This window comes from Serinus canaria, chromosome 4, assembly GCF_022539315.1.
Source record: "Serinus canaria isolate serCan28SL12 chromosome 4, serCan2020, whole genome shotgun sequence".
Taxonomy (NCBI): domain Eukaryota; kingdom Metazoa; phylum Chordata; class Aves; order Passeriformes; family Fringillidae; genus Serinus; species Serinus canaria.
Genome location: NC_066317.1, coordinates 43,921,257 through 43,945,719, shown reverse-complemented (window position 1 = coordinate 43,945,719; position 24,463 = coordinate 43,921,257). Strand labels below are relative to the sequence as shown.

The following is a 24,463-nucleotide window of genomic DNA, read 5'->3' as shown; positions in this document are numbered from 1 at the left end:
GTATGCAGAAAGTTAAGTCTGGATGCTAGTGTCAGTGACTTGGGGCCAATTTATCATTGTGCTCATGCAGCACATCCCAACTTCCCAACAGTTCTCTTCTCCTCTCTAATGTCTGAAGGACAAAGCAGCTCATCAGATGCTCTCAAAGGTCTTACAGGTAAAAATTTAGTATATTAGGACACAGAAGAAAGAAATGTTCCTCTTAGATTAATTAAATGTACATGTGCTATCTTAATATCTGTCTTCAAGTGAAAGCAAAACTTATATCAGAATTAACAAAAATGCTGACAAATTAATAACCAATAGCTTGATTTTAATGTCACCTCTGCTTTGTCTTTCTCTGGAGAAACAAGTGTCCTTCATTTCCATTCTCTCTGTCCTTTCCCCACCCCAACCACCCTATGCAGGTAACAAATCTGTGTCTCTCCCCTCCCCCACACAATGCAGGTAATCCAGCGTCAGCAGTAGAAGCTTCCAAACCACCAGCTTTGATTCCTACAGTAGCAAATGAAGGAGGAAAACACTGGACTGTTAATGAAGTCAGAGCTTTGATACGCATATGGTCAGACAAAAGTATCCAACAACAACTGGAGGGCACAGTGAGAAATAAAAGAATATTTGAGCAGGTTGCTGCTAGACTGCAAAAGTTTGGAATTGACAGGGACTGGAAGCAGTGCAGGACAAAATACAAAAATCTGAAACATGAATACAAGAGTGTAAAAAGTGCCCAAGAGTCAGGGAGTACGAGTAAAAGTATGAAATTTTTTAATGAACTGGATGCTATTCTGGGGCACTGCACGATGGAACAAGCAAGTAAATCAGATAATGGTGAAAGTGAGAGGCCTCCAGAATGGAAAGAAGCAAAATCAGAAAAGGATTCTGTAGGTAAGTACTTCAACTACTCACATATCATTTAACATTTTTAGTTTTCCAGCACTAGAGAGATCTTAAAAAAGCTCAAAAAGCACAAACAGAGAGATTAACCAACTGGCTGGTGTGAAAAAACCACTAAATAGAAATTTACTATTTTGTCCAGTAGTTTTGTTATAAGGTAATATTTCAGGCTGAGTGATTTCCCTGTACTCTTTTAGCAAAACTGAGAAGCAAAAGGAGGAAAAAAAGATGAAGACAGGATAAAATGATACAGAGAGACAATTCCAGTCAGAGTCATGTCAGAAGACACTGTTTCCAGTTTAGATAACAGAAATGGATCAGAGAGATAGACTATGTTACTGGAAAAATAAGGACATTGAGCAAAAGAAATCTGTAGTAACAGACTGGTTAAAAAAAATAACATCTAAATTGTCTTTCTCTTATGGTCCCAAATAGCTCAGTTTGATTGGCCTTTGGAGCAAGACTCCCGAACTGGTGAGACAACAGTGAAAATAGCAAAAGGAAGGCAGGCTCTGCCTGCCTTTAGTTTTGGGTGTTATTGACAATTAATGGTAATGGATGATCAATGCAAAATTAGAGTAGACTGATGAACCTACACTACCCAAAAGTTAAAACATTTTTATTGGTATGTACAACCAGAAACATGCTTGTTGTTTAAGAACAGAATCAAACATTAAACTTTTAGTTGAGGTGAGGGGATGAAACTATGTTGGCCAAATGTAAGACTAGAAGTTAGTAAAGTAATGAGAGAAGTCAAGAAAAATATTACACAAAGACAGTCTGGTTGAAAACTGTGAGAACATTTTGGGGAAGATTCACTCTTCAGTTGCCATTTCTAGATCTTTTGCTAATGCATCTACTTTGCCTGCTGGCATAAAGAGCATCCAAGGCTGGATGGACTTTTTAATTCGACACACCACAGCTGTTCAGCTGTTCTTCTAAAGTATATAAATTCAGTGTCATAATTAATTTAGCATTATTTACACAGAAATGCCTGGAGACACAGGTGAAGAGGACTCTGTTAGTAATACGTCAGAAGACCTACAGTTTGCAGATATAAAGAAAGTTTCTGATTCAGGTAATCTGAAAGTCTTCTACTTTATATAAATAATTTAATTTTATGAATGATTTTAAGTTTGTAAATTAAAATTAATTTCTAAAATAAGCCCAAATTGTAATTACAGGTAGAAAATTCAGAGACCTAAAAACTTCAAAGTAAGAGATAATATCATAGAGATAACCATCACATACTTGCGTACGCATTTACAATGTCCTGCTAAATTTGATAAAATCAGTCCCCTTAAATAATCATTTCAAAGACTTGTGATTCAGAATGTAGAGAAGAAACTACTGGTTTAAGCAAGTTAAGTACAATGTCCTACTATGTGTACATTTACTTAAACTATGTATTCCCAAAGATTAGAATTGTTCGGTCTCCTGTGCATGAACTAATCGAGCATCTCTATTTCACAATACATAATCAGGATACAATTGAGTAAATGCTCATGTCAGGGGATGAAAACTTCATTAAGGAGTCTCACTGAATATGAAGGTCGTATGCTCTGCTCTTTACAAAGAAAGATGATGGGTTACATCTGAAAACATAAATTTCAGGGGAAGGAGAAGTTTAACATTCAGCTGGAGACTGGTGAAAGTCTCTCAGGCTGACAGGTTTTATTGTCCACAACAGAGCACTTCATGTTCTCTTTCAGTAGTGTGAGGCAGAATACGGGCTAAATTAAGCATTAAGTAGTCTTACAGAATTTAAAATGAACTAATGTAAACTTGAAAGATTTTAATATCAAATAAAAAATCTTCTGACAGATGATGTTACTGTAAATACTACTCCAGAGAGTCGGGCAGCTCTGCATATACCGAAAGACACAAATATAGCAAGTAAGTAAAGAGATGGTTGTAATTTAAGGTATACCAGACAGTAGCATTTTTGGGTTTTTTTGTTTCAATAGCAATTACATTATTCTATTTAAATTTACTAACAAATAAAAAACCCCCCACCCCAGCATTTTACCAGCTCACCATGGGCACTTGATGCATTCCATGGAGAAAAGCAGGTTGTCATGAAAAGTGCATTGCCTATAGGGACCTCATTTTCAGAGAGACAAATATGAAAGAACTAAACAGCATTTTGTGGGATCCAGTTAAGACTGCTTAAAAAATTATTTAATTCAATTTCTCTCCATCAATAAGTAAAATTATGACATACATATGGACAGTAGTAAGACACTGTAATAATGTCATGATTCAGCAGTGCTCCATAACTGTCATCTAGCAGTTTTCAGCTACCTGGTGCTATATAAAATTGTAACTTCTTGGACTGCACTCTTCCAAATAAGCTATTTAAAATGAAGTTAAATAAATATTTCTAGTTAAGTTCTGAATACACATTTCTGTCATTTAAGATAGGTGTAGGTGTAAAGATATCTGTAGTTTACCTTGGTTACCATCTCCCTTTTCAAATATGTGTATTTTAATAACATAGTTTCTTTGCTTCTGGGTAATTGCAAATGCAGTATGATTTTGTGGGGAAGTATTAAAACAGATTGGTTCAAAAGTGTCTGTGGCTCAGCATATCACTCTTAAGACTATTTTTCAAACTTCTGTGGGGGAAAAATGCAAAACCACACTCCAAGGCAAAACCAACAAACAAGTCCAGTTTGCAAAATTCTTTCTCTCATTCCAAAACAAACAATATACACTCAAATAATTTTTTTTGCAGGTGGTAAAATACACCTAGTTGTTAATTTTATTAATGGTGATTTAAATAGGTATTGCATAAAGCAGAGAAAAGATGTACACTTTTTATGTTACAATACCATGGAGACCCTTTGTTCTAATTGTGGTACATGCCTTTCCTAGACAGTCCAAGTAATTTGAAGTAAGAAACTGGTAAGTAAAGAGATTGTATGTAGCTCTGTACTCATAAATATACATGCTGATAGTGAAAAGGCATTGATACATTACATTGGTTGTTTGATATGAGTAATGTCTCACAATCATTGGCATTTAGGATGTGACTTTTTTTAAAAGCTTCTGCATATTCAACAGAACTTTTGTAGAAAAGTGTTTCTCAACAGGCTTGAATTATTAAATCTATAGGTATTTTTGAGCCTTGAAAAAAAAATTGTAGAAAACCCGAATTTGGCATAAATGAGAATTTAGAAATTCCAATAAACTCACATCTGGGTATCTTCCTTATCAGTTAATGTACTCTGCAACCAGAGCTGTAGATGCACTTGCTCATATACACACACATATATATGAGTTAGCCTGGGAAGGCATTGCTTTCTGGCACTGCAGCTGTGTAAATGCACAGAAGATGCACAAGCTGCTTCAGAGTGCACATGCTTCTCATGATCTTACATGTGAATCTGATTTTGGAGTCACAGTAACACTGTCACCACTGCCAGTCTTTATAAACAGCCCATTTGGGTTTGCCATACTCTAGTAAGAAAAACACTAAGGTGGTGTTAGTCAAAAGACAAAAATACCAGTTTCAGAAGAACACTAGTTATTTGATGTGCCATGCTATTGTTTTTCTCCTCTGCCCGTATGAATTTGCTACTCAAAGAGCAGCAGATGCCCACCTGAGAAGAAGACAAATGTAAATAAACCCTCACAGCTCCTTGCACAGCCTGTCCTAGTTCCTGACACGTTGCTGTCAGCACTGCCCACTTGGGGGAGCAGAAGGACAACAGTCCCCAACCCGTAGGATGTCAGCTAAAGTGTTCTGTGATAGGCTGAGGACACTGCAGGTTGCTCTGTCTTTTGGCAAAACATACCCCACATTGAATCGATCTGCAAATAAAACCTTATTTAGTCATTTTCACTGATGTTTTCAATTTCGTGGGATCACTTTTAGTTGTTATAAAAGCAACAAATCTGTTCAGAAGAGTCAATAACTTCAGTCTATGCAGTCTGTCAATCCAAACTCCATGTACATTCCACATGTGTCAGACTTAGCAGTAGGACCACAGAGTGTATGTACAGTTGTTTGATTAAATTTGAAGTGCTAGGGAACCACAGTGGAGATGAAAACAGGTTTCTAAGAAATACAAGTAGCCTGATGTTCTTAAAAATACCTACTGCAAGTATTTTATGTCAAACAAATTCCTTTCCTTGCCTTTATTTTCTTAGGATATTTGATACCCCCTACACTTTACTAGGTGTCCCTCTCAGAACAAATTTTAAGTAGTGACTCTTCCAAGATATATTCCTAGGCAAGGGCTTTTTAAAAACCTTGTTGTTTAAAGTTAAGATCTTAAGTTGGTACATACACAGGCACTTAACACTGGCTTGAACACTTGCTGCTGTGTGCAAGGAATTTTAAAATGTACAGATATAAAGTCAAAAGATAATGTTTACATACATATGCCCCAGACTAGTGTTAAGCAGTGTTTCAGAGAAGTGCAAACCCAAAAGTTCTTGATTATTCACTGAGTTAGCTAGGCATATTTGGGCTGCAGACAGAAACTCTTAATTGAGCACCCAGTTTTCTGTATCCACTCTCATAGATCTGTATGACAGAGCAGCAACTTTGCAAGTTGTTGGAGTGTAAACATAAGCCACACACTGAAAATTTTCCCTAGTTTTAACATATCCCAATTCCCTTTTATACTATTCCAGACACACATGAGAGTAAGGATTAGGAGACAAGTTACTAATCTTGCCTCATGAGCCAGAAAACAAGATAATTAGTGATGCTGACAGAGTGCCAAAAGAGAACAGAGTTTGTATCAGTCTGAGAGGGTGAAAGGAAAGACTGTGACAGCATTGCTCGGGTGGCCTTGTGAGCAGTGCTTCAAACACAAAGTAGAGATTAAGCATATTTGCTGGCAACTGTCTATAGCTTCACTAACAATTCAGATGGAGCCACTGTGTTTTATTCATGCCAAAAACTGTTGATGGCTTGCTCTGTTTGGCTCAGTCTTACTCTTCTTGTGCCTTCCCTCCAAAACTCTGAAAGGTGCCTTAGAAAGAAAAAAAGCCAGGCTCCCTACCCACATTCTTGGCTCACCCAAAAAAAAAAAAAAAAAAAAAAAAAAAAAAAAAAAAAAAAAAAAAAAAAAGAAAGCACGTGATGCTAGTCACATCATAAAGAACATCTGATGCAAACCAAGCTGTATTGATCTGGGGGTAATTTTTAATAAAATCGCTCTAGATTAAACTTTATTGCTCAATGTTCAGGGGCAATATTCTTAAATGGACTGAGAACAGGCTGGGAGCCAGAAAACTGCTGTCATTGATCCATGATGTGGCCTTCACCATTTAATCTCTGTAGAGCAGTGTCCTCACTGAGAAGCGAGGATCAGCAAGACCAATTGCATCATCCACCTGCCCATACCTCTGTCCTAAGGCAGAGGGGTGGAATTTTCCCTTAACACCAGTGGGCCAATGGCAGAGGAGTGGAGATCTCCTCCCCATGGAGGGGAGCCCAGGGACACCTCTGTCACCCAGTTGTGTGATGTAAACCCATGCAAGCTGCAGCAGCAGAGATGCTCTCAGGACAGGCTTTAGTACACTGTCTCCATCTGGCAGGCAGCCTTACAGATCAATTGACTAAGCACAGCACCCTGATGTGTCAGGGTCCCTTGCTCCTTTTTGGGGCTAATTCAAACACTCTTGGCATCAGTCACTTGGGAGTCTTTCAATAATTTCAGTATATATTACACCCTTTATGCAAGTCACTGTCTTGCCTGTTCTGCTTCACAAACATTTGTCAGTAACTAGATATCTTAAACATCAGTGAACCGTTCTACAAATTCTGATCCAGGTTAAAATAACTTAAGAGTTTGCACATGTAACCCATAAACTTATATACTGCAGCTGTTATGTGATGTTCTGGATTTACTTTATAAGCAGGTACATTCTGTTCTTAAGCCTATTACTGCAGATAAATGGCAGCTTTAATGTATTAAGGGAGGAAATCTTTAACAGCAGTTATCAGGAGCATTCTGAGTAGTTGATTGTCAAGACATCACTCAAGATGTGTTTAGTTAATAAGAACTCTGTAAATGATTATTTTTTACAGAAATCGTTGAAGATGAGGGGGACTTAGCAAACTCCACCCGAGCAGCTCTGGAAGCTACACAAATAAAGAAGGAGACAATTGATATAGGTAGGTCAGGACTTTCTCATGACAGTTTTAACAGGACATTCTACTTTACTGGGCATTGCAGATTCCAAAAGTTCATATGTTATTCCAGCAAATTACACTTGTTCTACTTCTAGGTTATGATAAATGATGTATTTTGTTTGATTTCATAGTGCAGAAATGTATGAACACTTGTTTCTCCTTCCCATAATTATAACAAAATCTTATTTTCCCAGACAACATGCTCCTTTTTATGATGAGTATCATTAGTCTGCAATTGATTGTGACACAAATATGGTTTCTCTTACACAGTTGCTAGAGAGGATAAAATAGAAAGGTAAATGGCTGTCTCAAAAACTCAGAACATTTTATACATTGTCTCTATTTTCGAACTACTTCATGACTGCATTTAGTATCAGATGATTTACTATCAAGCAATTTCCATACATATATTCTGAACTATTTTAAATATAAAACTGAAATCAGCACCTCAGCAATATGTAGAAGTCATATATCCAATGATAAGTGATCAGGAGAAGATTTGTTTTGTTTAAAATGTTAAAATTCAACATTAGAATACAGTAGGGATATTAATATTCTGGAATAAATGAGCATAAAACCAAAAATGATCATGAAAAAAACATCAGAAGAAATAATGATGGCACTGAAATATAGTGACCTGGCACCCTGGATCAAAATATTCTTTATGGTAATGCTGTTTGTACGCAGAAGTTAATAGAAAAAAGAATCAATTTTAGTGATTGTGTGCACAGCAACTCTTTGGCCTTTCACACTGTAAGTTTCTACCATAAGAATATTTCTATTGTATGCATCAGGCATATTCCAGGCAAGAGCTTCCTTTTCAGCAATTATGTTATCTGTAGTTTGGATGTTGAGACATCCATCCCATGCTAGACACCCTTTACAACTGTTTGCATTGGCTGATCTTGATCGTGAAAGACAACTTTAGTGACTGTGACACTGAGGACAACAACAGAGCAATGCCATCATAACAATGACACACAGGAACACAGGTGACACTGAGGATAAAGTAAATCTGTGACCCTGAAAGTTGAGACATAGCGAGATCACATGAATGCAAAGTGAAAAATAAACTGTCATGGAGCTCTACTGTCTCATACACACAAACTCCCTATCATGTAATATCCAACTGAACACAGTGACCGTGCAAGTCAGCACTACACAAGTGCCACTGACAAAGACAGGAAGAGATCAGAGAGCCAGTACAGTTGAGAGAATGAGCACAGAAATGGAAGCCATGGAGAGGTTGGTTAATGGTTTGGAAAAAAAGGAATCTCTCAGGAGCCTAGGAGTAGACATACAGCTCTGTTTTAGCCCATTTCCAACAGCTGCAAGTGTTAGGGAAGATGCAAAAATTTTCTCAAGAGTTATAGGGTGCCTGTTTATGAGAAAACCTACCTTTTTTCTAGGATCTCAAGTAAATCACACACACATGCTGATGAGAGTACGATTTCCAAGTTTTCCACAGGTACAAAATATATTCTTGCATATGACTTATGAAAAACAAATGTTTGCCAAATGACTGAAGAGAAAACAATTTATAGAGCAAATATGAATTCCAAGTTCTAGTTTGTGCATATATTGGCAAGTACCATTATAGAAAGCACATCAAATGAACATGCTTATTTACAAAGAATCTTTATTTCTGACAGAGCCTAAGGAAGCACTCAGCTGTTCAAAACATAAAAAGAATATTTATTTCTACCCTTTACCAAAACCAGCATTGAACATAATTAGTCTATGACATCCCCTAGCAAACAATGAAAACTAATCTTTCCCTTCCTCCCAACCCAAAAAAGTAAGTCCACACAAAAACGAACTTTCAGCCTCAGAGGAGTCCAAGCATGAGAAAATGAACACAGAATAAGCAAAGCTGGGTTTTGATGTTCATAGACAATTTCAGTAATTTCTCAGTAGGCAACAATGAAGTTGCAAATAAGAAGAGACTTCAGGGTGTTGGAACAACTGGTTAAAGATCAAGAGCACAAATAGTCTTCTCTTCTTCCAGCTGAAAAGAATGATGTGGGAAGAGCCAGCAGATCTCTATCTGGCTCCAAGCTTGGTAACACTGGGAAAATACTGGAATTTTTAATCATGGTTCCATGACACCAGACTTGCACCTATCTCAAAGTGGGGAAAAGGATCTTAGCACAGAAGTTAGCAGAACTCATTGAAAGAGCTTTAAACTAAATTAGCAGGTGGGAAGAGATAAAACCAGACTTACTAGAGAGCCTGGGGGCAACATGCCAATGTTTGAGGGGTGGTGTTCTAGAGAGGTCCTTTGATCTGCTGTCTTAGTAGTCAGGGAATGGAGATCAGCAAAGACATACAGGAGTTATTGATGTGTAAGAAACCACAGAAGCACCTGAGAATGACCATGTAGAAATTAGAGCTTTTCACCTCCAAAAGATGGTGGGGCCAAAAGCCCAGCTGTGGTGCATCCACAACAGTGCAGACAACACGGGCAACAAACAGAATAAGCTGGAAGCCATTGTGTAGCAGGAAAACTATATCATAGTTTCTATCTTGAGGAAAAACAGGGATAACTTGCACAGCTGGTGTGCTGCAATGGATGGCTATAAACTTTGCAGAAGGGACAGACAAGGAGGGGGAGGCTGTTAGGTACTCTATGTTAGAGAGTATTTTGATTGTCTAGAGCTCATCATGGTGACAATAGTGTTGAGGACGTATGGGTAAGAATCAGGAGAAGGCAACAAGGCAGGTATCCTGGTGGGAGTCTGTGTCTGACCACCCAACCAGGGCAAAGAGGCAGCTGAAATATTCCACAAGCAGCTGGGAGAAGTCTCACAGTCGCTGGCCCTTGGGGGGGACTTCATCTGACCAGATGTCTGCTGGAAATACAACAGAGTAAAGGACACAGCCTAGGAAGGTTCCTGGAGTGTGCAGCTGACAACTGCCTGACACAGCTGGTGAAGGAGCCAACTAGAGAAGGTACCCACTGGACTTGGTGTTTGTGAATAGAGAACTGGTAGTGGCTGGAGCCTCTTGGCAACAGCAGTCACAAAATGGCAGTGTTTTCAGTTCTTGGTGAAGTAAGGACGGAGCTCAGCAGAACTGTCACCTTGGACTTGAGCAGTGGTGGAGTCACTGTCCCTGGAGGGATTTAAATGACATGTAGATGTGGCACTTAGGGACTTGGTTTACTGGTGGACTTGGCAATGTTAACTTCATCCTAAATGATTAGTGCTGCCATCCTAAATGATTCCATGATTCTGTGATTCTTCAAGTCTATAACTGATGGGTTAGACTGAGGGCTTAGGACACTTTAAGGTGGAAATAGGTGTTTCCTACACAGGATGACAATAATACTAGCAATTTATTTGTCTAAATCCAAGTCTATTTAAAACTGTGTGTTTCTACAGATGATGATTCTATAAGCACTACCTCAGAAGAGAGATCTTGTACACCAGTAGCAAAACAGATGGTTGGGACAGGTGAGTATTAATTTTCATGCACTTATTATGAAATAAATCACACTGTATTTTCAGTACCAAAGCTGGAGCAATCAGATCTCTACTGTAAACACAGTTCAACTTTCCTGCTCCTGATTCCATTTTAGCTTCATTAGTAAACTTAAAAATGAGTTTCATACATCTTTTCCTTTCATGGGCAAAATTTGTATTAATACTGTAGTTCAACTTTTCCTTCTATACATAATCTAATGAGCACCATCTGCCTCCTTCTGACTATTTTCAAGTCTGAAGATTTTTTTTCTTCTGTTGAATCCCAAGTACCTTTCCATTTGCACATTGCCATTTTAATGTGCCATTTTAATTGCCATTCACACTTCTCCAATGCTGGGATCTTTAAAGATCCCAATGCTGGGATCTTTAAAGCTTCATGATTACTACTTTTCTACATGTAACACTTGGATACATCTGTCTTTAATTTCACAACAACAGTGGCACAATTATAGCAAAAAAATGTTGAATTTTTAGATGCCTTGGAGAAACAAGAGATTCCACTTGATACATATTTTGCATACTTAAGAGAAAACAATTATGTATGGACACTAAAATTATAAAAGATTAAAAAATATAAAGATATAAAATATATAAAACATTAATCATTAACTGATTAAATATCAGTTGCAATTATGCTTTCATATATGTATATTTAGCATGCATTTATAGCATTTACAGTTAGGTGGTTTTTTATTTATATTTTCAGATAATCACATTCCGTTGGAAGAAGCAGAAAATCACTTTAAAGTTGTTACAGTTAATGATACAGGAGCAGGAAAACATTGGAGTGATAATGAAGTTAGGGCTCTGATAAACATATGGTCAGATGAAAAGATACAACAAATGCTTGAAGGGGCAACAAGAAATAAAGAAATATTTGAGGAAATTGCCAGAAGATTAATGAAACGTGGCATAGACAGAGACTGGAAACAGTGTCGCACGAAGTACAAGAACCTAAAATATGAATACCGGGCACTGCAGAAAGAAAATGAGCATCTTGGAAATCCCAGGAGAAAAATGAGATTTTATGATGAAGTTGACTGTATCTTAAGAAGGCAGCCTCTGGGAACCTCAGGCTGGGGATGTGAAAGCTCAAGTCTCCTATCAGGTACTAAAAACTTCAGTGATGAGATAAAGTGCTTCAAGTGAACTTTCCAAAGTCACCTGTTTAAGTCATACTGTAGGTGTGAAATGTGTGGCCAGAAATGGGGAGGGAAAATAACTGGGGAAGCTGTATCTGCATGGTCACATAGTGAACACTCAGGAAACTCAAGTGGTCTATGGAGACATGTAGAAGTGAGAATATTAACAAAAAGTGAAAGCACTGAAGTGTTGAGTGTTATTGGAGAATCTGCTTTTGAAAGCCTAAGTGACATACAGTGAAATGGTGTTAGAACACATGGCAGGTTTTAGAGGTCATACAGCAGGCATGTAATGTCTGATGGATAGAGAGCTGCAAGCTCATACTGTTTGGAACTGCAGAAATCTGTAGCAATCAAGCCAAGTGCAAGGACTCAAAAACCCCAAAGTATATTAATTCAATACACACCACAGTCAAGAGAGAGAAAAATCCAGGACAGTGATGTTTATTTGAGCACTTGTAATAATTGTATTAATTTTGCTAAAGTAGATTCAGTTTTCACAACAGAGTTTGCCTCTATCTTCATATTAAAACCCCTCTGATCTAGGAACCACACAGCTAATCTTGTGTCTGCTGTAAGGGTTCTCGTGACTGGCCAGCTGCTTCAGACCTCAGGGATACCAGCCCCTGCTCCAGGTAGATTAAGTGCTCTCATAGAAGTAACTGAACCCCTTCAACTTAGGGTTCAGTGACTTAAGGTAAAGCAGTGCTAGTTGTGATTGTTCTCAATATGTTAAATAGTTTGCAACAGCACAAATGTTAGTTGAGGACTTGAACCATTTCTGCAGCAAAGACCAGGTGGATGGCTTGAGCAGAACCAGCCTTAAGCCAGCTGTGCTCAGTCATGGATCAGAGCCCTAATGTAGTGTCCAAGAGTACCACCCAGTAGTGCACTAGTTGCAGCTGGAATGACAGCCATAGAACTGTGGGATGACAGTTTTCCCTGCCTCAGTCTTGTGCTAGATCACATTCTCAAGACATGTATTTTCTTCCAAATAAAGAAACTGAATATATTACTCTTCATTTCTACTGTCCATGAATGGCATATGTCTACACCAAGCATGTTGTGAACACTTAACAACCAACCTGGCTGTTTGACATTTTAGCATGCTGGAAAAGGACTGCATAATCTGTGAATGCTGATGCAGTGGCCAGTAAAACAATAATCTTTCACAAAAGAAGCTTCAGTTATTAATCTGTTTGAGGCATCTGCCAAATAAATGTGTCTTGTCCTAGGGTATTTGTTTTTGTAGTATAAAACCAGGTTTGTGACTGACTGTGCCTTGAGAATCTCAACAAAAGGCTTAGTCACCTTATTCTTCTCTTCTAAATTTCAGTGGGAGATGCTACAGCAAACACAGGATCTTTGAGTACCAAAAGAAAAACATGGAATGATGGTAAGAGCCCCTGACTTTTAAAAGCATCTATACACTGCTTAATTGGATGCCAGATTATTATATCCAGTATTCAAACAGTTAAAAAGCCATAATCCTAGAATTTAACACCGAGCTCCAAACCAACATTCTCCTCTCACCCACAACAATCAGCAAAAGAAGAGTTCTGATAGAAATGTAGGCCTAAGGAAAATTGCAATTTATTCATTTCAGTCCTCATCCCTGGTATAAATGAGGTAAACATCAGGAAAAACTTACTTAATTTATAAGAATCATATGCAAAGAAAATATAGTATTTAAAAAACAAGATGTCTCAATTTTGTTGCTTAAGGGAAAGCAGGGACAGGCAGTCATGGATGTGATTTTCTCATATTACACTATTGTGTCTGTAAACATGTCTAATGTTTTGTACACAAGAAAACAGGTTAAGACAGCTGTGTCAAAGGCAAGATGGAATAGAGAACCATGGAGAGAGAAAAATGATGAGAAGGACAGAAATATGTGGCATGTGATCTGATATGGGGAAAGTCAGCAGCTTATTTTTCTTCCTGAAAAACTGACAGGCCCTAAATAAAATCAAATAATGAGAAACAAAAAACTTAGTTTTAAGGAGTTCCCCACAATTTTTAATACTAAAATGATATCTACAGACAGATGAAGAGAAATTATCTGAACATTACATTTTTTTAGTTCAACCTGTTTAGTTCACCAGCACAAACTGCACTAACTCTGTATTCAATCACCCTGTGTGATTGAGTAGACTTTCATTTATTGCCTATTATGGAAGTACCTCTTGGAGTAGTCTGTAGCTAAGCAAAACTGGAAGTGTGAGATATAAATGATTTTTTACAGGGACTGCTGAATTCCTACTCTCCATTATACAGTGATCCCTTATACAACACCATGCAATGCCTGCCAAAAGAGCAGATCAGAAGAACAGCTTTAGGAAAATCCAGCATGTGCTATATACTTCAGTGTCAGCAGTTCATTGACTTGGGCACTCTAACCACGTTCTTTGCTTTTGTCCACAGAGGTGTCACCTGTTCCACTTAAGAAAAGTGCTTCTGAAAACACCATACTCCACTTCCAAAAACTATTAACAGAAAGAGTGCACACAGTAACAGAAGGCAAAAAGTTACTGTTTGAAAGGCTTTGTAAGCAGGAAGAAATGCAAGACCTCAGCAGAACACAGATGTATACTGATCCATCAGCCATACAACAGGTTGGTTTCACTAACTTTCTATGAAATTAACATGCAAATAGATTCTGTCAGGTAGTATGAAATGAAATACTTAAGTGTAGGTTACCCAGATGAGTACATGCTTGCTTCCCTTTAATATAGTCACCTTCAGTCATTTACACTAAAACAAGGCGTGAGTTTCCATCATAATCCTTCACTATGAGCTTTTAGTGGTTATGTCAGTAAGTCAAATAAAAAATATGACTTCTGCCTATATATCTTGGTTCACCTACATGCCAAAATTAACAGCCTTAATTGAAAGAAAATAATACTTCAACTCATCAAAGAAAACATGTACAGTTGAAATTTCATCCCATCATTTCCAATTACCATCTCCATGGTCTTCCTAACAAGTTAGTCCTCTGCAATTAACCAAACAGTTGAAGACATAGGAGAACCTTTTGGTTAGGCCGGGCTGGTGGGGAAAATACAACTCTTAACTCCTTAACCAGCATTTACCCTCCTCCTAGTCTCTTCCCCTGCTTATGATGGTGTAGGGGAATGCTAAAGGCCTGCAGCAATGTGCAGCACTAAACTGGAGAATTCAGTGAACCAGAAAGAAAGTATATAGAATTGATGCCTACGTAGAAGGGGCAGGCATGAGTTATGGTCCCTGTTCTGTACTGGGCAAGGGGTCTGTTGTGTCCAGTAACCCACAGAAAACATAGAAACAGTGCAGGGAACAATGACATGCTAAGAGACAAATGCCATATCATAACTGTTATTCTGCAAAATCCTACTAGCCACTACTTCATTTTGTGGTTGTGTAAATACTTTATGGTCTGTATTACACTTGCAGGGGTTTTCTTTCAGCGTATACCAGCAAAACAACTTTCTGGATCTCAGTCATGTTTGGGCATAGATCTACACAGCCCGGCCAAAGCCAGGTCAGTTCTGGGCACATACAAAGGCACAACTCAAGTCAAACAGTCAAGTCCTTATTGCAGCAGCAACAGCCACCAGGTTTATTTACACACAGAGGCCTAAATTCCATCCGAGTCGCTCTTCATAAAATTTCACATAAAAATATAACTGGATATAATACGTTATTTCCTGCTCTATGCTTAATTATTGCCTAGTCAATTCTTTTATGAGACATTATGAAGGCAAATACTTTCCACCAAGGTGGATTTAATCTGCCATTTGACTAGCATTTTTAAAACAATTCTGAGAAATCAGGAGAGAGATCCCTAGAAAATATTAGCTTTTGATAATGCTAATTTATACAGTGACATGGATACACAGTTTTTTCAGTGTGTGCTTATCTACCACTTTTCACATTTGACACTGATTTCTCAGTATAAACCTTCTTTGGTTTGTAATACTGCCACCGAAACTATAATTTCCAACAATACTATTATCATCATTGGTTTAAAAATCTTTCTTCTCTCTCACTTTACAATGGGTTGGTTCAAAGGTACATCCTTGAACTTGCATTGTATTACTTGCATTCAGAAGTGCTGTCTTTGGAAGGAGGACAAGGTTTGCCCCTTCTATCACAGCATTCAGGTATCTCTATAGAACATACTGAGTCTGCTGAAGACCTCACCATTCCCACACTACTAAAACCACATATTACTCCTTCCACATGTGAAGCAAAAAAAGTGTAACCCAACCCTAATTTGCACCAGTACATTTAAAAGTTTAGTTCAATTAAATTATGATTTAAATTATCTGCAGTAACTGTACTGAAAATAATATGGGTAACTTGAATGTTTTGCTCTACCTTCTCTGTTTCATGCATGCTAGGGTGAACTTGACTTGATAACTCGTTACAACAAGATTCCCCTTTTCTACATGCTACTCTTAGTAATCCAGTTCTTGCTGGATGCCCTATATACTAGTTCATCTCACTAACCTAAAACAAGACTAGCCCATCTAGTAAGAAAAGACCCTAAATATTTTCTCTGTGTGAGTTAAGTAGCTCAGCAAGTTCCCAGATGTTCCAGGAGTAACTCTGAACAGCTGAAAAGTTATTTTTGTTGCAGTGTGCCTCTCCTTTTAGAAGAAATACTAACTTGAGGGAAGCAGTTAGCACTGCAGAGACGACAAACTCCACTTTAAATTCTGCATGATGCACAAAGATACAAATCTTTCCAAATCTTGCTGTCATTCAGTACAATGGCCCAAAGAAACTCTTTATCTCCTTCCAGAAGATAAAAAAAAAAAAAAAAAGGACTTTTAATTCATTAAAATCAGCAGACTTTTCAAGAATCTGTATCTGTTTTTAAATGCTGATATTCAGGTGAGAACAACACAAAAGCACTGAGGTAAACAACTCACTGAATTATTAGCAGGTCAGAGCAGAGAACTGCAGAGCACACTTACAGTCTTTACTTGGAAATGGTTCATGTCAACACTAGGTGGTAGACATGAAGCAAGAACTGACAGAAAAAAAAGAACACAAGTATGTTTACTTTCCAAGTAAAGGGTTTTTTCACTCAGAAAACTTTTCAGAGCAGGATTCAACTGACAAAAAAAATGTTCAAAGAAGGTGGACTTCCCTTTGTGTGGGATTCCTCATCTATTCTGCTATGTGACTGCAAAGCATAGCTTGCTTGTTGCAAATGTTTTGTCAGAAAGCTGTCTTCTCCCCTGCAGTTCATTTATTGTCGATCACAGATGGAAAGAGATGTCAGATGCAAGATGGGGCATTTGCATCATCTGATATTTGTGCACTACTCCCATTCATACAGATACCAATTAATTTACTTGAGACAGATAAAGTGATATCAAGACAAACTTTCTTCACTGTAGTTGTAGTTACAATTCCACATAACTTTTTGCTTAGAGACAAAATTACCAGGAATGCTGATGTTTAGAATTCTGGTTGTCTAGAGCTATGATCTGTCTCCTTTGGACAGCATCCCCAGGGGTAGTGACAACAGGCTAAATAGAATGTTGCTAGGCCAAAGGATTTCTCAAAACAGTCCCTTCAGAAATAGTTAATCTAACTCATCGTTCCAGTGTATCTTTATATCCACTTAAGCTTTTGCTGTGGCTCTTCTGTTTCTGATCACAGCTTTACATTTATTACAGTCACACAGTATTTAGTCCAGAGACATTTATAGACCAGTGACATGAAACACGGGCCACCATCTGACACGTGCTAAATGGTTATGTGTAGGGAACTATCACAGCACTGCAGTGGTTTTTACGGAAGGCCTTTTTTAGACATAGATTTTCAACAGAAAGGCCAGACCAAGTCAACATGTCCATGTTGATCCTGGGAATCTTAATATAAATTAAAATTTTGAAAATGTTCCAGCTTAATAATCAAAACCAAATAATGATGGCAAGATCATCAATCCTATAAACAACAGAGATTTTTGGTCTTCTCCCTCGTCAAATAACTGCATTACTGCCAGAGAGCCATTAAGATTAGTGTGAGAGCAAATCTGTCTCCTCCCAAGTTTGCAAATGGCAATACTGAGATTTTTCATTTGTAGCAGATGAATGGAACTATTACCACTCAACTTACAATAAAAAGCTTAATTCTTCTCTAAAACACACATATTCAGTAAAATGAATGGGTCACTTTATACATCTTTTAATAGGACTGCTGGAAAGTCCTCTGCATGCCCTTTAACATTATTTGAGAAACTGTTTGGGCCAAAGGCTTTGAGAATGAGCTTCAGGAAGCAGAAATGCTTGCACTGATGGTGAATCAACAAGCACTATCTGCATCATTGGCTTTAAAGACTCTGCCTACAGTCATTCTGTTTCTTACACAGCTAGGACTCCTTTGTCTCGGCACAAGCATCCATATGGCCAACTGTCTACCCAACAGAAAGAACTCATTTAAATTAAAGCTAACCTGATAAAAAGCCCCTCCAAACAACCCTACCTTTTTTTTTTTTTTTTTAATGGGAATGGTAATGTGGCAGATAGTGAAGCCAGGAGAGTTTATATGAACTGAACTACCCAGTGATAACACAGGTTGCTGCATACAACCCTCCCTCCATGTATGAGGCTCAAATTTAGGGCATGGGCAGACAAGCCAACCAAGCAATCCTGTGAAAATTACTGGAGAGATGTATATGGATGACTTATCTACAGTCAAAGTACAGAAGAATGAACTGTCTCACCCCAGCCCTCTAGCTAGCCTAGTGTACTGAAAAGTCTGGCCACAATAAACATAACGGCTGCCTCAGAAATGTCCTCTTGTATCTCATGTTTTGCACCATTTCCCTCTTTTTTTTTCCCACTCCTTATAACATTATCTCATTCCAGTTGGTTACTCCACATTCAGAGATAAATGCTCAGACTGAACTACATTTTGTGACATGTTCATTGAAGAGACCTCAACTTGGTTAGAATGAAATCTGGCTTCTCTTCACTTTCCCAAAAATGAGTGTGCAGGAACCTGAGCCCTGCAGGATGTAATGTAAAACAACCTAGCAGATGGAAGAGCTCACCACAGCAAAAAAGTCTTTCTTCTCTCTTCTTGCAGGAGCAAGCTTTGCAGAACGTAATTAAGCCAGGCTGTCACAACCTGCACCACACAATGGCCTAAAACTTGAACCAAGATAGAACTAAAAGAAGGGTTTTTACACCTGTATTCTGTGTCTGAAAGTACTCAGGGATGTTTTACCAGTGCATAGAGCATGAATGTTATAGTAAAATAGCAGCAGACTAACCACTGGCTAGGCAAACCTCATACCCTGTATATTCCACAGGAAATTGACAAATAAATATGATTAATTACAAAATTTGGTATTTAGATAGTTAGGACATTTGACACTGCACTTCTTGCACCTGGGAATGTTGAACTCATAAAGTGTTCTTGAGATGAAAGGAAAAGATAAATACCTTACATACCAAATTATCAGGATCATTACCTGTAGCATATCTGAATTCCTCCAAAAATTCTCATCCAAATACTATTGCAATTTTAAGCTTTTTGATTGAAAGATTCACAGTGTAAGTCACAATACCAATGGCTTGCCTTTAATAAAAACCTTATCTTATAGCCAAAATGTTGTATATAAAACGTAGATGAACATTTTGATTATGCTATATTGAATGGAGGCATTTGGAAGGATGGCTAATGGGAAACAACCAGTGACTTTAATAGACTGAATGAGAAGTGTTTTAACTTCCATTGGTGATTATCTGGGTTCTGTTATATGAGTTTTAATAATGGACAGTAACAGGAAAGGTACCAAAAAACGCACTGGCCAAGCCTCCACTGATAACAAGTTCCATACACAGGCCCAGCTGAGACAAGGGATATTCCCTGACTTAATGGGACTTCCACCTTCATAGAAGATGGCTTTTAAAGACTTTTTCTAAAAATGAGTACAAAGCTGGTACACTCAGGTTTCAGTACACAGACTACTGCCAAAAATATTTTCCAGAGAATTTTGCAAAAAGTTAACAGAAATCACACTTCCTTGAAGATTAACTTTGCCAATTTGTCCTGGTCAAGGACTCAAATGACGTCTAATAGATTTGTAATTCAGAGTAACTCCTCCTCCCTCCCTCCCTCACCGCCCCCAAGAAAATCCTCTCCTTACCAACATCCTCTGATTTGATTTTGGCATGCTGTCATTGGATCTTGCAGTGACTTTGTTCCCTGGCTTACAAAATACACAGATGATTTAGACCATCTACTTCTAAGCCTTGTTAATGTTGATGCCAGAGTAACATGATTTGCTTGAGCAGAATTAAGTTAATGAGAATTCACTGCTAACATAGCTGTAAAATGTTACCATGGTGTCAAGTTAAATTGATAAAGTGTTTTAAGTGCGCTGAAGGCCTTGATTAGACTGTGAGTAAGAATATACTGGTTTTTGTTTTAATTCACAGTTCACCGTTATAAAGTTAAAGCCAATAAAACGCTCTGTTCTAATTTCTGCTACAAAGGAGTGAGAATTTAAGCCTCAAAAACTAGCAGTTGCTTTTTAATTATTAAAGAAAAATGCAACCCCAAACAACTTTTAAAGTTGTTTCTGCTAATGTCACAATAGTGAAACTACAAGTATATTTTGTCTTTGATTATGAGCCTACTTGTGGGCTCTCGAACTTTGCTTACATATACACATCAATTTTTAATGCAGAACAGTTTCAGTGAGTGAAGCAGTAAGCACTGCTCGTACACACCACTGAACACATGCTTAAATATTTTGGTTGCTTGCCTATAATCTTCTTTCATATTTATTTCTTTTTAAAGGCCTATGGTTAAGAGACACGTCTTCATTTTTAACTTTAAAACCATGGGCCTAATGCAGTTTACTGATTCAGTTAATGCTAAACTTTAACTCTGGTTTTCAAGAGACAATCCAAAAAGTAAAAAGAAAAATAGCTGTTATCTTATTACTTCCTCATCGGGATGCCAGCTCTTCTACCGATTGTAATAGGAAAAATGCAAAGAGAGAACCATTAGCAAAGAAAATAGGAACATTAATAACTCAGCTATTGAACAGAACTTTATTGAGCACTTGCAAAGGTATACTTAATGGAACAGACTGTTTCACTTTTATAGGCGCAATGTTTATGCCTTTAGGAAAGCATCCCTTAAAAATTTTGACCATTACTGAGTTAGATGAGAATGAAAGGTAGTGCATATATGCCTCTAGGTGTGTAGCTTCCTGTAGAATTTGTGAATGAATGATGAATTTCAACCATGGTATAAATATTGGTATGTACAGTTGTGTCCTCCACAGGGGATATCTGATATTAAAAAGGTCAAGCAAATTAAATATATTTGTCAAGTGCCCATCAAAGAAAAAAAAAAACCAAAGAAAGTATATTGAAAAGTTGAAATAAGGTTGCAATGAAAATTGAGACATTAAGATGCAAAATAATGAAAATACATCAATCCCACCTAAAATACTCCAGGTCTACCAGTGTAACTATAAGCACAAAAAAGGTAAGATTATTTCCAACCTCTGCAGAGAAAATCAATGCAAGCTAAAATGAGACTATTGTTTCATTTTACATGAAAACCATGGTTTTGTTCCTGGGACTTTGGCTGTATCACTCCCAATAAAAACATTTTGGTGGACACTGGCAAAATATATATACCTACAGTTCAAAGAGAATTATTAGCATATGAGAGTCAGTAGGAATACAGCATTTTACCAGGAAAAGTATATGAAACTATACTGTAATAAACAGAAAATCTCAAAGTAAACGATTTCCTATTGCTGGTCCAAAATCAATTTCAGAGCAACATTTGCATGTCTGTGACTTCAGAAATACAAAGAATGTATTTTATCTATTCAGTGCATGTGTACTTACCCATGCCCAGGTTACCTAGGTAGCCCACCTACCTAGACTGTCAGGAGTGTGTTTGCTTAGCACACTTTTTCCAGCTGTGGAATCAAGCACAGCAGACAGGCTCAGCATGTACTACTGAACGATCTTGTGCTTGCCTAGCTGTGCATGTGCTCCCACAAGGACACCTTTCTGGCACCACTAAAAAAATGATTGGTATATGTCAGTCCGTAACATTATTATTTTGAATACCAACCAAATGGAAGCAGAACCCAAACTTCATTCTGTAGCTCTGCATCCACATGGATGACAGCGAATCAGGTCTGTTGTACACTGCTGTAGACACATCAGGTAGAAGTTTTATTGTATCATGATGATGAATCTAAACCACTACCGCTAGTAGGAGCCTAAAAACACTTAAGAACTGCTCAGTTTCGGTAGCCTCGGATTGTGTGACTTACACTTTAAGGTGAGCATCTCGAGAATGACGGCCGGGCCTCGCCGCGACTCCGGCAAGAGGCCACCTCTCGGCGCGGTTGGGACGGGGCGGCGGGTGCATTCCGCCGTGCGGGGCGTACCCCCCTGCCGCCCCGCTCATCCCCGCCGGGGGTTCATCCCCGCCATCCGCAGTTCATCCCCGCAGCCCGGGATGCGGCCACGGCGCGGGTTCCGCGCAGGGACGTGCGAACGCCCGGGCCGGTGGCGCGGGCCCGGTAGAGAGAGCGGGTGCGACGCAGGCGAGATGCGGCCGAGGTCCAAAGGCGTTCGACAACTCTCCTTCGGCGGGACCAGCTCGGGAGGCAGGAAGCGGAGGGGTGTTCCTTGCCCTTCGCCTCCGGGATGCTGCCGGGGCTCCCCGCCGGGGCGGAGCGGAAGGGACCGCTCGGAGCGCTCCCCTTCCCTCCCAGAGCGCTCCCGCCGCCGGAGACCCGAGGCCCTCCAGGCTGCACGTGCCACCGCACGGCCCCGAGCAGCCGCCGCGGCCCGGTCCGACACCGAGCTGCGTCCGGGCACATCTCGCTCCCGCGCCCCTCTTACCTGTGCTGCAGCCCCACCAGCCCCAGCGTGATTACATGGGGCACGTCCAGCTCCGTGGGCCACGCGCCGGAGGCGATGCAGCCGAACACGCCGCACTCCTCCCGGATGCCCAGCTCCTCCAGCTCCATGGCGCGGGCAGCACGTGGTGGCGCGGCGGCCCCGCTCCAGCTCCCTCTCCCGCTCCCGGTCCCGCTCCAGCGGCTTCCACGCGCTGCTGCCGGCGGCGCTCTCAGCCCACTACGCCGCTCCGCCCGGGTATCCCGGTGGCCCGCCGGGCGCCTCCCGCCCTCATTTACATACGGGGGGGGGCGACACCGCACCCCCGTCCCGCTCCACCGCCTCTCCCGGCCCCGCCTCCCCTAGATTCCACTCTGCCCGCCACCCCGCGGGGCGCCCCAGGCCGAGGGGATGTTTGCCCGCGGGGTGAGGGTGCGGGGGCCGGGGCCCGGGCGCGGCGTGGCGCAGGCATTGGCCGGGCAGAGGGCCGGGGCTGTGTTTGCACGGGACGGGGGTGGGGGTGATGCTGTCGTCCGGGGTTCGCTCGGGGGTCTCGGCGGGGCCGCCCCGCGGCGTAGGGCGGCGATTGGCGGGCGGCGTCGCGGCCCGCTGCCCGGGCTGCCCGCCCCTTCCGCCGGCCCCTTCTTACCCCGGTGGCCGAGCCCTGCGGCGTGCACTCAGGCTCTCTCCTGTGCCCTAGGTGCCCGCGCCTGCCCCCGTCGCAACCATGGCCCCCGCAGGATCAGGTAACCGGGCGGCCGTCGGGGGTGGGTCGGTCAGTCGGAGGTTCCGCTCTCGGGGGGCCCGTGCCTGCTCAGCGTCTTGGGTTGTAGGTTCTTAAAAACCAATTTTTTCCCGGAGTGATTTTAAATTTTTGGGATTTTTTTATTTTTTATTTTTCCATGGGTAGTCGCTCCTACGCGAGGGTGGGCACGGCTGCAGGAGAGGTGGCGGGGGCTGCTCCAGGTGTAGGATGCTGGGGGCGGCAGCCGCGCCGCGCCGCTCGTGTGGCAAAGCTCCGGGATTGCCCCGAAGTTTGAAGAAAAAAATAAAGCAGCGGGGCTCTTGGCTGCCGCGCTCAGGCGGCAGCTCCCGGCTGCCCGGGGCGCTGGGGGCGGCCGGGCCGCGGCTGGCGCGGCCCCTGTGGCGCCGGGCGGGAGCCTTGAGCGGAGCTTTCGGCCTCTCTGCTGGGGGAAACGTGGCCAGATCGCCCCGTGGGTCGGGGCTCAGGGAGTTCCTCGTGGTCGGGGTCTGCAGCGCGGGGTCCTGCTGGATCCCCATGGACTCGAAGGTAGTGGCTCTGCGTGCGGAAGTAAACAAATCATCGCGATGCAAAAATGACTTTTTTTCTTCTTTTTTTGTCTTTTGTTTTGGTGTTTTGTTCCTCTAGACCTGAAACTTGGCAAAAAAGTTAATGAAGGTAAAACGAAAGAAGTGTACGAGCTGCCAGATATCCCGGGATGTGTTCTTATGCAGTCAAAAGACCAAATAACGGCGGGAAATGCAGCCAGGAAAGACCGAATGGAAGGGAAGGCTGCCATTTCCAACACAACGACAAGCTGTGTGTTTCAGCTGCTTCAGGAAGCTGGTCAGTGTTTTAAAGGCAGAGTGTGTATGCTTGTATGTTACAGACGTTATTACGAAACAGTATTGTTTATAAAAGTGTTTAACCTGCCTTGAGGCTTTCGTGGTTTTTTTAGTCTCTTTTTTATTAGCTTGTAATTATGCTTTTCTCTCTGGTACTTTAGAGCTGGGTGAGTGACTTGTTCATTTGGAACCCGAGAGTATCTGCAGTAATCTAGTGTTGCAGATAACTGCAATAGTTTCTCCTGCTTGTTTGGACATGCCTCTAATCCCCTCCTCTCTGCTTTTGTCAGTTCTTCCATACCCTACACCTCC

At 40.5% G+C, this 24,463-nt stretch overlaps 1 protein-coding gene across 1 annotated transcript in view; it reads left to right on the top strand.

The window, feature by feature from the left end:
- Positions 1 to 24,463, top strand: part of PAICS (phosphoribosylaminoimidazole carboxylase and phosphoribosylaminoimidazolesuccinocarboxamide synthase) — a 40,336-nt gene that overhangs the window by 6,891 nt on the left and 8,982 nt on the right. Inside the window, exons 3-14 of the mRNA XM_050974072.1 lie at positions 448 to 885; positions 1,883 to 1,972; positions 2,719 to 2,790; positions 6,944 to 7,030; positions 10,432 to 10,503; positions 11,240 to 11,641; positions 13,012 to 13,071; positions 14,100 to 14,308; positions 21,999 to 22,569; positions 22,681 to 22,990; positions 23,314 to 23,393; positions 23,955 to 24,152. Coding sequence (XP_050830029.1) covers positions 448 to 885; positions 1,883 to 1,972; positions 2,719 to 2,790; positions 6,944 to 7,030; positions 10,432 to 10,503; positions 11,240 to 11,641; positions 13,012 to 13,071; positions 14,100 to 14,308; positions 21,999 to 22,569; positions 22,681 to 22,990; positions 23,314 to 23,393; positions 23,955 to 24,152 — 2,589 coding nt within the window. The remainder of the gene's footprint in view (positions 1 to 447; positions 886 to 1,882; positions 1,973 to 2,718; positions 2,791 to 6,943; positions 7,031 to 10,431; positions 10,504 to 11,239; positions 11,642 to 13,011; positions 13,072 to 14,099; positions 14,309 to 21,998; positions 22,570 to 22,680; positions 22,991 to 23,313; positions 23,394 to 23,954; positions 24,153 to 24,463) is intronic.